The 15472-nt window shown below is 36.9% G+C and overlaps 1 protein-coding gene across 2 annotated transcripts in view; it reads right to left on the minus strand.

Moving 5' to 3' along the window:
- The window catches only part of MPP7 (MAGUK p55 scaffold protein 7), a 290474-nt gene that overhangs the window by 95905 nt on the left and 179097 nt on the right, over positions 1 to 15472 (minus strand). For both annotated transcript variants that reach the window (XM_080812558.1, XM_080812557.1), the window contains 2 exons: positions 13395 to 13475; positions 4421 to 4552 (listed from right to left, as the gene is read on the minus strand). In XM_080812558.1, the coding sequence (XP_080668684.1) occupies positions 4421 to 4552; positions 13395 to 13475 (213 nt within the window). The remainder of the gene's footprint in view (positions 1 to 4420; positions 4553 to 13394; positions 13476 to 15472) is intronic.

A 15472-nucleotide genomic window follows, 5' to 3' on the forward strand; every position in this document is an offset into this window, starting at 1 on the left:
GAAGTCTGCATTTTAGGTAATCACCTCAGGTAGTTCTTCAGATACTGAAGTTCGAGCACCGCAATTCTGAAGGAAGAAAGAACGAACCATGCCAAAAACTGAATTCAGGATCATAATCCACTCACTCACTAACAGAATGTCATTTTCTTAAGCTTGTTTAAAAATTAGTATTTATTATTATTTCTGTATAAAACGGATAAAAATTATTCTAAAATCATGGGGAGGGAGGACAGCTCTGCTCCCTGCATCCTGACCAGTGTCTTTTCTCTCCTTTTCTCCATTCATTTAACCATCACTTCCCTCAAACTATCTCCCTCTCACCTTTCCATGGCAAATACCTACATGATCTGTGTTCACTGCCTCTTTTCCCTGGAAATGGTCCTCTCCTTCAATAACTGTCATTTAGAGCTCCTACCATATCATCATTCTGTGAAACAGTCACATAATGTGTGGTAATGCATAAAAACTTACAAAGCATTTCAAGTACATCATGCTAGGGGATATTAAAACACTCTTGTAGAGGCATATCTCCTGATTATCTAATAAGGAAGCTGAGGCTGAGAGGCTAAGTGACTTTTTCCTATAAGGATACAGAGCAAATAAGTGACACCTTAAAGCTTCCCATTTAGGTCATCTAATGCAAGCTTGGTATTTATTTCACTACATTATAACTCAGTCTAACAAACAAAATTATATTTTTTAAAAAGGTTTATTTATTTGAGAGAGAGAGAGAGTGTGGCAGGAGTGAGTGAGTGGGTGGGAGAGGGGCAGAGGGAGAAGGAGAGAATCCTCGAGTAGACTCCCTCCCCGAGCACAGAGCCTGATGCAGGACACAATCCCAGGACCCTGAGACCATGATCTGAGCTGAAATCAAGAGTCAGATCCTTAACCAAGTGAGTCACCAGGCACCCCCCAAATTACATTTTTTTAAAAGATTTTATTTATTTGACAGACAGAGATCACAAGTAGGCAGAGAGGCAGGCAGAGAGAGAGAGAGAGGAGGAAGCAGGCTCCCTGCTGAGCAGAGAGCCTGATTCAGGGCTCGATCCCAGGACCCTGGGATCACGACCTGAGCCGAAGGCAGAGGCTTTAACCCACTGAGCCACCCAGGTGCCCCCAAAATTACACTCTTAAATAACACTGATAAACTAACCCCCGATTACTAAATCTTATGGCCTTTCCTCCTGAATCATTTGCCAAACATTTACTAACCATCTAATCACTAGAATTTTATTTCGGCTTGGCGTCCCTCATTTTAACTATTTGATTCTTAACTGCTTGGATTCATTCTCCTAAGGATGCCTCAGACTCAATCTTCTCCCAGTTTCTTCTTCTCCCTCGATCCCCTACCCCTTTGGTGGTTGTGGCTTTTCCAATAACCTCTCCAAATGACAAATGACATTTGACAAATACAAAATGACAAGCTTGTTGAAAATGACTATTTTCTACTTTTCTGACTAGTTCATTTTTTAAACTTTAAGTTTATTCATCCAATACTCTTACTTTACAATAGCTGTCAAACTAAAAGCAATACAATAATTATACATTCAGATGAAAAAACTTTCAAGACAAGTATTTGCCTTCCTTGATCTCATATTCCAAGGTTGAAATGACATCTGAAATCTTAATAATTTTTTCAGGAATCCTAACAAATAATTTGGGGGAGTTCTCCATCCCATGTAGATGTTGTTTTCTATTTGCGGTTTTTTGTTTTATTTTGTTTTTTTTAAATACAGCTCCTTGAACAAAAAAGATGCAAATTGTGGCTTACTAGGAAGACAAAGGACCAGTGACTAAAATAATTTTTTTAAAGTAAAATGACTTAAAAGCACTTGAAATTGCCTTATATATGGAATATTAGTATAAAAAATAAACGTAGCATGCAAAGAAGTTAACTACATACGTTTGGGGAAAAGCTTTGATTATTAATTTACTTTTAAATAATGGAGAAACAGAAAAAAAATTTTTTAATTTATGTAAAAAGAGGCAAAAAGCAGAATAAGAATAATGGATAAAAGTGCAATGGAATTAGAATTTTTAAACATCCCACATAAGAGGGAGTAGAGAGAAAATGAAGAAGTAGAAAGAAAATGCTCTTAAGCATACAAAATTGCCAAATTATACCATGATACAGGAATAAGAAACTGAACAATTCCAAGAAATATTTAAGATATCTCCAGAATATACAAATGTTACAAATCCAGAAAACATTCTCATGCTTAAGAGAAATAATTTTTAAATTTTACTTATCTATCTACCTACCTACCTATTTATTTATTTAGCGTGGGGAGGCAGAGGAAGAGAGTGAGAGAGAGAGAGAGAATCCTAAGCGGGCTCCATGACTCTGAGATTATGACCTGAGCCAAAATCAAGAGTCAGATACTCAACTGACTGAGCCACGCTCCCCAAGAAATAATTAGTTTTTAAACAACTTAATGTAATTGTTAAGTTGTAATTAACAATTTCTAGCCTCTTCTTAGCACCTGCATAGCCCCACAGGCTCTGTCTTAACCGTAGGGAAACTTGAAATTTTTATTGCCATGCCTTTCCTTCTATTCTTGCTAACCAAATGTACAGTACTTCTCCCCCCTAAATAACGTCCTGGGGTAGTTTTTACTTCCCCTCTTCTCTTGCACTGTATTATCCAAAGATCCTCCTGGTCTGATCAAACCTAACATATATAGCTCTCACCATTACCCTAGTTCAGATCCTCATTTTAAACATACTATAGGATATAAACTTTAAGAAGCTAACCGACAAAGGCCGATGATGTTCATGTTAGGGCTAATTACTTCCATGGTTACATACGTACTAGCTAACACACGTGATATGTTCAGGAACAAAGTATGATAACACCACTTCAGGGTATTCGGTATAATTCATTCAATTGCTTCTTAGATGGAAACCGATTTTCAGCAGGCACAGTTAAAACTTTTGAAACATCTCAGTGCAGTGTACGCCTAATTTCTCTGACAAACATCTGGAAGATCTGATTCGATCAGGAGAGGCGTGGGACTTACACGTTGCTGATGACAGTTTAAATGTTAGCTCACCAAACCAACACACCCAAAACCTTGCTGCCCCTGGGGAAACTATGACTGATCCAAGAAATGATTACTAAGGAATTACTGAACTCCTTTCGATTATCTAAGAGCCTGAATTTGTCAAAACAAAAAATGCAAAACAAAAAATTCTTACTGAGGGATACACAGAAGCCACCAAGAATTAGTCACTTCAGGGTGATAGGCCCAGAGGTAGATCTTTCTATACCCAAACTGCATACTGTTTAGCCTTACTAAGTATGTCACCTTCAAAATAAATACCAAGAGATATTTAGGTTACTAGTACAGAGCTTATAACCACAGATGAAAAGCATAAATTTATTATCGACATTAAACACAAAAATGTCTTAAGTAATCAAAACGAGCCACAACACATTTAAAATCAACTGCTAGACAATAACATTTACTTTTCTTCTGAACATAGTTTCATCAAAATATGGATGCACTCTGTACTCATATCCTACTGCTGTGACAAATGCGCCATACAAAGGTAGTGACTTAAAACCACCCAAATATATTATCTTATACTTCAGGAGGTCAGAGGGTCAAAATGAGTGTCTGGGGCTAAAATCAAGGTGTCAGCAGGGCTGTGTTCCTTCTGAAGGATCTAGGAGAGAATCTGATCCTTGAGCTTTTTCCAGTTTCTAGAAACTTCTGGCATTCCTTGGCTCATGGCAACATCAACCTTTGCTTTAAATCATTGCCTCTTGTGACTCTGCCTCCCTGCCTCCCCTTTCCACTTCGGTAAAAATCCTTGTGATGACAGAAGGCCCACCATCTAAACCAGGATAATCTTCCCATCTCAAGACTCTTACCAAATCATGACAAGTCCCTTTGATATTTAAAGTAATATTTCACAGGTTCTGAAGACTAGGACATGACATCACTGGGCATCATTCTGCCCACCATAACCCCCTTGATGTAATCTGACATTGTATAAATTCTAGTGCTAAAATAAATGGGGATATTTACATTTTGAAATAACAGACATTTGATAAATTTTTTCTCTTTACTTTAAAATAAATCAGCTTTCTAGAAGAGCCATAAGCAATTATTTTTGGTTGCACCTTTTCATCTTTAATCAGCTGTGACTGGCACATTATGCTTTCTTTTATAAATGTCAAAATCCCATCTTACAAATTACTGCTATTTATAACCAAGAAAATGCATGCCATTTTATTTGGCTTTTCCCCCCCATTTTTCTAAATAATGTTTTTTAGACATGTATACTCTGTTTTAAAGTTTAACACCACAGGAAAATTATGTTTCAAAGAGAGGAATAAATGGTATGTCCCCATCAGGTCTGGTTTTATCACGATATCTACTCATATCTAAGCAAAACGTAGACCACAACTCACCAGGGGTTCTCTATTTTTGACCAGACGAATGATTTTTACTGAGTCTTCTTCATCATCGATATCATCTGGCATCGGTGGTAATACAGGATCGTAATTCTTCTGAGCCACAGTATCATGTACAGAGAGCAAAGCCTAGCAAAGTCAACATTTGGGAAAAAATTAATCAAATATAAAATCCCAAGCACATCCAACTATAAAGAAAATCAAACATATTATAATTTTGACTTAACAATCATAACAGGCAACTATTTGAAAAGGAGGCTCTTACGGGGTGCCTGCGTGGCTCAGTGGGTTAAAGCCTCTGCCTTTGGCTCAGGTCATGATCCCAGGGTCATGGGATCAAGCCCCGAATCTGGCTCTCTGCTCAGCATCAGAAACTAATGATGTACTATATGTTGACTAACTGAACATAATAAAAAATTTAAATTTAACCAAAAAAAAGAAATAAAAAGAAACCCAAGATTAGATACATATTATAGTGAAACTAGAGAATGCCAAAGACAGAAGATCTTAAAAATACAAGAAAAAAAAAAAAATGACTGAGAACTGACTGATTAGCAGCAATGGAAACCAGAAGCCAGTGAAATATCTTGAAAGTGATTAGAAAAAAAATAACAGTCAGCCCAGAATTATGTATTAGCAAAAATACCATTCAGGAATGAGGATGAGAGCCAAGATGAAGTTAATAGGGACCCCACTGGAAAAGAGTAGAGGACAAAAAAACTAAAAATAAAAAAATGAAAGATGCAACAATGGTTTTGGAAGATACTGGACATCAGACAATGAAGGACGGTGATTACTGAGAGACAGGAAACAAATGTGAGAGTCATGAGCCCAGAGCTTCCTGGCCATGTAGGGGAAGAAGGTACCCAGGCAGAACCCACTGGTCTCCCTAAGGTGAGACAACACAATGAGGAATGCTGGGAGATCAAGGCACTAAAGTTCTCAGGGGAGAGTATGAAAGAGAAGATGGTGGGACAGGCACAGGGCTTTGGAGATCCGTAGGAGGTCCCCTTTGAGTCTTCAGCCAAGGTATATGCATACAAAAAAAAATTACCAGAAACAATTAATGCAGTGGTTATCAGCTGAGAACAATTTTACTCCCCCGTAGCCATTTGGCAATGTCTGGAAACAGTTCAGATTGTCACAGAGTGGAAGATGCTGCTGCCATTTGGTGCACAGAGGCCAGGGATGGTTCTAAACCTCTGACAGCATACAGGGCAGTTCCCTGTCTTCCAGGCCCCATCCCCCCAATAATTTCCAGCTCCATATCGTCAATAGTTACAAGGTTAAGAAACAGTGCCTTACAGGGAACAATTCCCAACGCTCACACAGAGCAGGAATAACTCCTGTTTCCTTCAGAGGAGAAAAGCTTGGCATTCACAGGGCATTGAGGACAGTTAACAAAGGGATAGTGTCTTAATAGTAGGAAATACTTAATCCAAGATTAAACAACGCTAAGATCTCACCTAACAAAGCTTAAAAGCAAGTCTGACGGATCAAAATGTTTCCACATAACTTAATTATATAACAGAAAAAAAATCCTCAAGAATATCATCTATAAAAATATGAAAATATCATCACTCAAAGTAAAACTCACAACAACTGAGAGTCAATCAATTACTGACAGAAGTTATGAGGCATGTGAAGACAGAAGAAAATAACTACTCATAAATGAAGAACAATGTAACACCATAGAACTAAACCCTGAAAATTTACACAGATGACAGAATTATATAAAACCAAATCCTGAAATTACAGATAGACTGCAGACAAGGAAATTAAAATAATTACTGTAACTGTATCCCAAATGCTTAAAAAGCTAGAGGAAACACTAGAAATGAGATTTGCCATATATACGGAAGATTCAAACTTCTAGAGATAAAAGACATAATGTATGAAATTTTTTAAAAAGCACACTGAATGAAATTAACGCTTACAGTTAAAACAATTTATAAACTCTCCAAAATGAAAACACAAAGAGAAAACAGAGTAAAAAATTGTGAACAGAACATTATTGGGCTATGGGACAACTTATATACACCTATCTGGCATCTCCAAAGAAAGGAGAGGTGCTAAAAAATATATGAAGAAATATGGCAAAAACTATTCCAAATTTGATAAAGGGGAGGATAAAAGGCCCTAGGTCCAAGAAGTTCAACATATCCAAGCACAAACAAACAAACAAAGAAAAAAAAACAAACAAACAAGAAGTAACATCAAATTGCTTAAAACCACTGAGAAAGAAAAAAATCTTAAAATCAGCCAAAGAAAAAATGATTAAAATCACAACACACATCAGAAACAATGTGAACTACAAGATAAAAGAGCAATATCTTTTAAATACGTAAAGAAAACTGGCAACCTGGGGCGCCTGGGTGGCTCAGTGGGTTAAGGCCTCTGCCTTCGGCTCAGGTCATGATCCCAGGGTCCTGGGATCGAGCCCCGCATCTGGCTCTCTGCTCGGCGGGGAGCCTGCTTCCCTTTCTCTCTCTCTGCCTACTTGTGATCTCTGTCAAATGAATAGGTGGAATCTTTAAAAACAAAACAAAACAAAACAAAACAAAAAACCCGGCAACTTGAATTTCTATACCCAGCAAAAATATATTTTAATAACGAAGGGATAGAGAAGACTTTATAAAGACCTACAAAAGTTGAAGGAATTTATCACCAGAGAGACTTGCAGTACAAAAAATGGTATATGAAGTCTTTCAGACAGGAAGACAGGAATGATAGTGGATGGATATGGATCTATAAAGAGTTGAATGAAGGACATCAGAAATGCTCACTACCTGGATATCTGTGATAAACTACCTTGGACATAGTTAAGACTATTAGAGATCGCTAACTAACATCTTTTAAAATAAAGTGATTATTATAGTTGATAGGCAATATTAACAACAGCAGCTATGTATTTTTCCTCCTTAGCTTTATATTAATCTCCATGTCTGGATTCTAAAATACATTTTTAAGATTTATAGATATTGAGTTTCTAACTCTTAATTAATAGTTTTGCTTTACAAATATTGTTGGTTAGCAACACTTCTATTTTGGACAACTAAAAGTAACTTTGTATTCTATTTGCCTGTTTTAACTGTGATGAATTTACTCCTCAATATACAGATTGTCCTTTTGAAAGACAACACACCTAAATAAGAAAATTGAATTTCCATATGCCATAACCACCCCAATCACAACTGATGGGTTTACCTGTTGCTCAGAAGACTATGCAGGAAATTGAACACTAGGCCTTGTAACTCATCAGGCACACAGCCTTTCACTGCTCTGGACCCCCTGGAGTCAATTCTATTTTCTAAGTATCTGTCAAGTCCACAGAATTAAGTGTCTAACTCATAAGAATGAGTAACACTGATTTATTCCTCCAAAAGGAAGCTTCACTTTTCCCTTTTGCATGCTTAAACAAAGTCTCATCCATTCTACATGCTCAGGCAATAAGTAATTTCCGGTAAATGCACGTTTTGGAAAGCTGAAAAACTACAACAAATCTTTTTATTTTATTGCCTTTTAAAAAACCTACCAAATTCTCCCTTTCTAAATTATAATACCATGTTCTAGAGATGATGTCACTTCACTGTTTTATCAAAAAGCGAGCCTCTGAATGGTGATTCACAGAGGTTGATTTGCCTTAAATGTAGCCATGTGATGCTTAGGAGGTGGTTCTTATTATTAATGACTCTCTTTGCTTCCTGTAGACACAAAGTCTCAGTAGAGATCCACAACCTTTCATCAGCTCCCCCAAAGGCCACCAACTCCATTGCTGCAGGAAGCTCCTACACTGTATCTCATCTACTGAGGCCTTCTGCTATTCACTACCCTACTTCCTTTTTCTCACCATTTGTTGTTTCTCTGATGCTTCATTACTTTTCCTGGACTTCAAGATTTGAACAATAAGACTAGATTTAATAAACATTATTGAGTAATAAGAGTAATTATTACTTATTGTTTGCATATGGCAACTGACCAATACGCAGATTTTTTAAAAATGTTTGTTTGTTTATTTATTTATTTGGGGTGGGGAGAGAGAGCACACCCACAAGTGAGTTCAGAGGGAGAGCGAGACAGAATCTCAAGCAGACTCTGCACTGAGCCCAGAGCCCAAAGCAGGGCTCCACCTCAAAACCCTGAGATCATGAGCTAAGCCAAAACCAAGAGTCAGACGCCTAACCGACTGAGCAACCCAGGCATCCCTCCATTCAGAGATTTAATGACTGGATGTAAGCTTTAATTCTTACAATGGTTACAAAATGACAAGCATTTCCTAGCTGTTGGAGACTTGAGGGTGGCAAGCTCTATAGGGGAAGTGTTGACATATATTCCTGGGGTGATCAGTTAACAAAACTGAAAAAGAACATTAATTAAATAGGGCTTGTGAGGACACAGGGGAAAGGACCTTCTCACGCACACCTGTGGGCACTGTACACTGAGAGGACCTGTCCAGATTATGGCGAAGGGCAAGCTGGCAATCACTATCAAAATTTTAAATGTACAGATATTTTAATTCGGCAACTTATTGACTCAATAAAATTCTGAAATATGCGAGATGTGAATTACAGTGCTATTTAAAAAACAAAAAAAAAGCAGAGTTATCTAACTTATCTCTTAGAGGTGGACAATTATGTTGCCTCAAAGACAAATCCACAAAATATCACAATGTTAAAAATCCACAAAATAAAGCAAAACAAAAAGTAATACATTCTATTTATAATGGAAAAAATGCAGGAGCACCTGGGTGACTAAGTTGGCTAAGCATCCAAATCTTGATTTCAGCTCAGGTCATGATCTCGGGGTTGTGGGATCGAAGCCCGTGTTGGGCTACATGCTCAGTAGAGGGTCTGCTTGAGATTCTATCTCTCCCTCTCCCTCTGCCCTTACCCCCCAGCTCTCTCTCAATCTTTTGTTTGTTTGTTTGTTCTTGGAGAGAGAGAGTGAGAGAGAGCATAAGCAGGGTGCGGGGAGAGGGAGAGGCAGGAGCCCAACAAAAAACTGGAACCCAGGACCCCGGGACCATGATCCAAACTGAAGATGAACATCATGCCATATATTTAACGACCTTCTATTTTGTCTGTGAAAGGTGTGTCATCTTACCAAACAGAGCAATGAAAATAGGAACTTCTACTTTCTCCATAGTTTGACTTAAAAATACAATTACGCATTATGGAGAAAATTTATTTGGTTTCTTTATCAAAGCCCTTTGTAAAAAGTAAAATTAAAGTCAAAGTAATAAATGATCACAATCTTATTAAAGACAATGTAGATTGTTTATATAAATAAATAATTCCTTCTAAACACATTCATGGATTTTTTTTTTTTTTTTTTTTTTTTTTACTTTTCCTGTGAATGTGTGTGTCTGTCTGTCTGTCTTCCCGAGGTTGTGAATATTTCTTCTCTACCCCACGATTATGGTTCAATTCCTTTACACTCAAATCTTTAATTTATTTGGAATTCATTGTATATTACATATAATATGCATTCTACATAGGTTATATTATTTTTTCCCAATAATTAACCATGCGTGCCAATACCATGTATTGAAGCTACATCCAGTTCCACCCATCCCCCACTTCCATCCATCCCTCGCATCCTTCACTAAGGCCATAACCATGTTTCACCTGAATTACTTCCACTGGCTTCCAGATGGCCTTCCTCCATTCAGCATCCACTCCTCCCACCCTACCATCACCCCTCCACTCCAAGAATCTGTATATTAGAGCAACTGTGTCATTTGCCTACTTAAATCCTTTCAATGACTTTCCACTGCTCTTAGCTTCCCTATGGCCCTGCAATTGCACTACTAGATATTTACCCCAAAGATACAGATGTAGTGAAAAGAAGGCCACCTGTACCCCAATGCTCATAGCAGCAATGGCCACAGCTGCCAAACTGTGGAAAGAACCAAGATGCCCTTCAACGGACGAATGAATAAGGAAGATGTGGTCCATATATACAATGGAGTATTATGCCTCCATCAGAAAGGATGAACACCCAACTTTTGTATCAACATGGACGGGTCTGGAGGAGATTATGCTGAGTGAAATAAGTCAAGCAGAGAGAGTCAATTATCATATGGTTTCGCTTATTTGTGGAGCATAAGGAATAACACGGAGGACATGGGGAGATGGAGAGGAGAAGGGAGTTGGGGGAAATCGGAGAGGGAGACAAACCATGGGAGACTGTGGACTCTGAGAAGCAAACTGAGGGTTTTGGAGGGGAGGGGTGAAGGGTGGGGGGTTGGGTGAGCCTGGTGGTGGGTATTAAGGAGGGCACATATTGCATGGAGCACGGGATGTGGTGCATAAACAATGATTCTTGGAACACCGAAAAAAATAAAATTTTAAAAAAATATTGCAAATTAAAGTTTTTCAAAAAGGAATTGGCAGATCTGTGGGATACACATATTGTCCTTCTCATAGTGGCTATATATTTGGTTGTATGTATCTCTGTGTGTTTACCAAAAAGTCATTATTACTTTGGACGTACACCTCAGGTTCCTTTTCACTATCGTGAACTGAGTATTTTAAATGGAACAGCCGTCTTTAACAAGTAAATAATTACTTCCCTTGTCCACTAAAAATTCAAAAACAGTATTCAAGTTAACACCCTGGAGTTACACTTTCCATATTTAAACTGTCGGTTCAACTTATAATTCATGTGTACCTGTCATATTCTACTACACCTTGCTTCTGCTTTCGGAGAAAAAAAAAGGAAAGCAAACATTTTAGTTTACTAAATGACTTCTTAAAGTAACTGCCTAAAAAAAAGAGTGAAATTCAAGTTGATGCTAGTTAATATAATTGATTTCAAGGAAAGCAATGCTAAATGTTAGGTCATAAAGGTAAGAAAGATTGCTGTCCCCAAGACTGGTAACTAGAAATTGTCATTGCCAACTGCGACCTCAGGCATTTACAATCTTACCCACTTTCCACACATCACTCCCTGAAAATACATCTTTCATGATGGCTTCTCACCCATTCTTTTATCCCATGGCTACATAAACATAAAAAGTTTTAAAAGTATTTATCTAAAATATTTTCAGCATAACAAAGTTTCAGGATTTAATTATAAGGTTGTATCCAAGAGTGCTAAATATAATCAAAAATCATACCTCCCTCTCGAGCCAAATACCAGTTTCCACCCAGTATAACCTCTTCTTTATTAGCTACTCCATTCCAAACACTCTTAAAAAGAATACCAAAATCATGTTGCTTTGTTAGAAACATTCTTCTTTAATTCCTAATACGCAAACCAAGGTGGCGCTCTCAAGGAGGAGTTTAACAAGTTGCTCAGAGCTAACCTCACCATTCTTTGGTGCGCATCAACTTCTCATGTGTACTCTGAGATGAAATGAAGACATTTCAGAACTTTCTCTAGCTATGAATCTCTTACTCTGAGCTCTTAACCTTTCTACATATATTGTCTTTAATTTCAAGCAACTATTTTGCTCTAAGTTGATCCTTATTCTTTTAGAACTAAAATTCAACCCATCTCCTCTGTACCAGTGTAAGTCAATTACTCTAAATTACTAATTATAGCCCATTTATTAATTGACAGCACTTAGTTTACTTCTAAGGATTAGGAATTAAAGCTGGTTCATGTTTTCAGTTCATCTTTTATTTAATACTATCTTTATTGACCATCAATTGAAGCTGTTATAGCACAGTTCCAAAGGAGATTTTTCAAGGAAGGCAGAAATCAATTTTTGCATCTAGACAGAAATATTCATCTGAGAGCCTAGATACGTTTAATAGAAACTGTCATAAGATAATTGATCATTCTGGGGTGCCTGGGTGGCTCAGTCAGTTGAGCCTCCAACTCTTGGTTTCAGTTCGGGTCATGATCTCAGGGTTGTAAGATCGAGCACCAAGTTGGGCTCTGTACTCAGCAGGGAGTCTGCTGGAGAGTCTCCCTCTCCCTCTCCCCCTCAACTTGCATGCTCTCAAATAAATAAATCTTTAAAAAAAAAAAAAAGATAACTGATCATTTGGATTACATAATCCGCATGTAATTCATTCATGGAATAATACCTCACGTGTAACTGTGAAACAGCATCAAGTCCAAAATATACAGGTTATAGGATTTAGTGCATTAATGAATTTAGAATTAATAGGACATTTTTGAAATGACTTCTGCTGACCAAGCACCTTTAGAGGAAAGATAAATGATATGCCTGGAAGAAAAATGGCAAGGAAGGGATGAAATGGGTGAAGGAGATGAAGAGATTTTCAGTTATAAAATATGTAAGACATGAGAATGTAATATACCACAGAGGGGAAAAAAAGTCAGTAATACTGTAACAACTTTGTATGACGACAGACAGTAACTAGACTAATTGCGGTGACCATTTTGTAATGCATATAAATATCAGATCACTATGCTGTACACCTGAAACTAATACAATGTTATTATGTCAACTATTCTTCAATAAAAAATGGCAAGGAGAATTGAAATCTGTCCACCAATATTTTACTAGTATTTTACACTGGAAAACTGCTCTGCTCTGCAAAATGGTAGTATATAATTAAAACATGAATCAGTAAAGGGAGAGGAGACGGGGAGGACAAAGAGGGAGGGGAAAGAGGAAAGATGAAATGATCCTATAGCAAAATAGATACAGGTGTCAAATATATTGGAATACCACTCAACAATGAAATAAAATGAACCTAAACAAAATCACTAATAGGTTGTATTCTGTACTCTTACCCTCATTTAAAAAGAAATTGACCTTGAAACGACATTACATTCAACAACTTAAATCCTGAGCTTCCCAACTAAAGTCATCTGTAGTTGGTCCCGTTATCATCAAAAACTCAACTTTTTTTCCTTAATAGAATTTAGGTTATTAAAATACTGCACACTGTTTGAAAATACATTCACTTGAAAATTGATGCTCAAAATAAAATTCATCTGAAGTCTCAGAAAGTGGCCCTTCTGGAAGGTATTTCTTACACGTCCTCACCTTCACATTGGGTTTTGACAGTAGTTTCAACAGCTCTCTGATCTCACTGTTTAATGGCTTGTTCTGAAGCTCTTCAGCCAGCTGCAAGGGAGATCACATGGACAGAGAGAACATTTAGTAAGAGCCTTGTGTAGTTCCACGTGTGACAACTGAGAATCTATCTTGCCACTTTCCAGTGATTAAGGAGAAGTCGGCATGAAAAAAAACAAACGATCAATCACTGCTCCTCTTTTCAGGCCCCTGGTAGCCCAGATCCCAGACCGGGATCTTGGCTGAGTATAATTCAAAAAATCCTATCAGCCAGCTCACCTTCTCTGATTTATGGCAATGAGGGTAAATCCCAGCACTTCATCTTAAGGAAAGGTCTTTTGCATGCAAACAAAGGACTACTTGTGAAAAGGATTGGATCAGGCTTTGACACTATTTTTAAAAAAGAGAGAAAGAAAGAAAAAGAAAAAAAAATGAAAGAAAAAAAAAAGTTTCTGAATGAGGTGGTGAAATCCACAGGGTTTCCAAAAACCCACAGCAGTTTGCTGTTTAGAGCTGTAAGAAAAAAGAACCAGAATGCCTCTGATAGAGCAAATGGTCTGAAACTTCTATTATGTTTACCTACACAGACGAAAAAATCCGTTACTTATAAACCAGGTTAATCACAAAATGACTTACAATAGGTTGACAAGTACTCCGGGGACAGAAAGGCTGACTATATTCTACTGTAACGATCAAGAATTTTTGCTGGTTTTAGTAAAGAAAGGATTGGAACTTTGAACGCGCCTCATGTTCCTCAGAAGAGATCTTCCTATAAACACTCTATTCCATTTTAGGCTATAGTAAAGATCATATAATTTCCTTAGAAGAAAAACAAGACCAAATAGAAAAATTACAATTGTGAAGTATGCAGTACAGAATTCAAAATACGTGCATATATTTTCATTTAAAAACCCTTCGTAAAACACTGCATGAAATTTCTATTTGCTCCTATGGTTTCTACCAAGCTAAAAATAATTGTTCTTTTCTCTGGAGAAGGACTTTTCTCTAAAAGAAGGACATCATAGAATTATACACAAAAATAAAACCTGATAAAACTGATATATTCATTGGTTATAATTCAAAAAATGTTTTTACTTTTCCAAGGTAAAATTTTTGTTTTTCAAGGTAAAATAATCGTTATATATAATTGTTAACTTACAAAAAGTCACAAAAGGCTCTGTGCATTCTTTAGTCGCTTGGTAACAGTATTTTTTTAATTTAAATATATTGCTCTGATGAATTAGAACATGCTACATTTTACCCTATTTATATAACAGTCTCTAATTTTTTTAAAAAGCAATATTGCCATAATATGATTGGGCCTCAATCACACTGGAAAGTAACAAATATTTCCCCAAACCCTCAATAGTAAATGTTTTTAAAGTGATAAATTTTAAGACTTTGTCAAGGGCCAACCGCAGCTTACTAGAATTCTCTCTACACCTTTACTCCCCCTCACTTCAAAAATTCTGGTTCTTTACTTCATAAATTCCTCATAAAACACAAACTGAAACATCCCTATAATTTGTAATCTCTGTGGATAAAACTGGAAGGGAGACTGGGGACTAAACAAACCACTTAGAGATATATTCCATGTGCTATATTATCTAAATTAAAATAGAAACTATATATTAAGAAAATCAACTTCTGAAGATGGTCCGTTTTTTTTTCTTTTTTTTCAATTCTAGGGCCCCGATATTTTACTAAACTGTACAATGGCCTGTTTTATCATAACCACAGATAAGCTACAGGGTATCGTTAAAACCCACCTTCACACGAGACCCATTTCTCGTCTGGCTCAGTGTCCTTTATAGTTTATCCAGGTGTGTTTCCAATTCATCCGAGTTTGAAAGTTAACAGTAAGAATCAGCAAGGTAGTTCCTCCCCCAGATTGAAAATAAAATTATAGCTACAGGAAATTAACTACTCCATCAATGCCAACTGCTGCTAAAATTTATTTTTTGGTTATGAAGGTAATTTGGAAAGGTCTAATATCCATAAATCATTACTGTGCTTTATAATCCATTTTAAAAACAATCCTTTCTTTT

Source organism: Martes martes (assembly GCF_963455335.1).
Source record: "Martes martes genome assembly, chromosome: 8".
NCBI classification, from domain to species: domain Eukaryota; kingdom Metazoa; phylum Chordata; class Mammalia; order Carnivora; family Mustelidae; genus Martes; species Martes martes.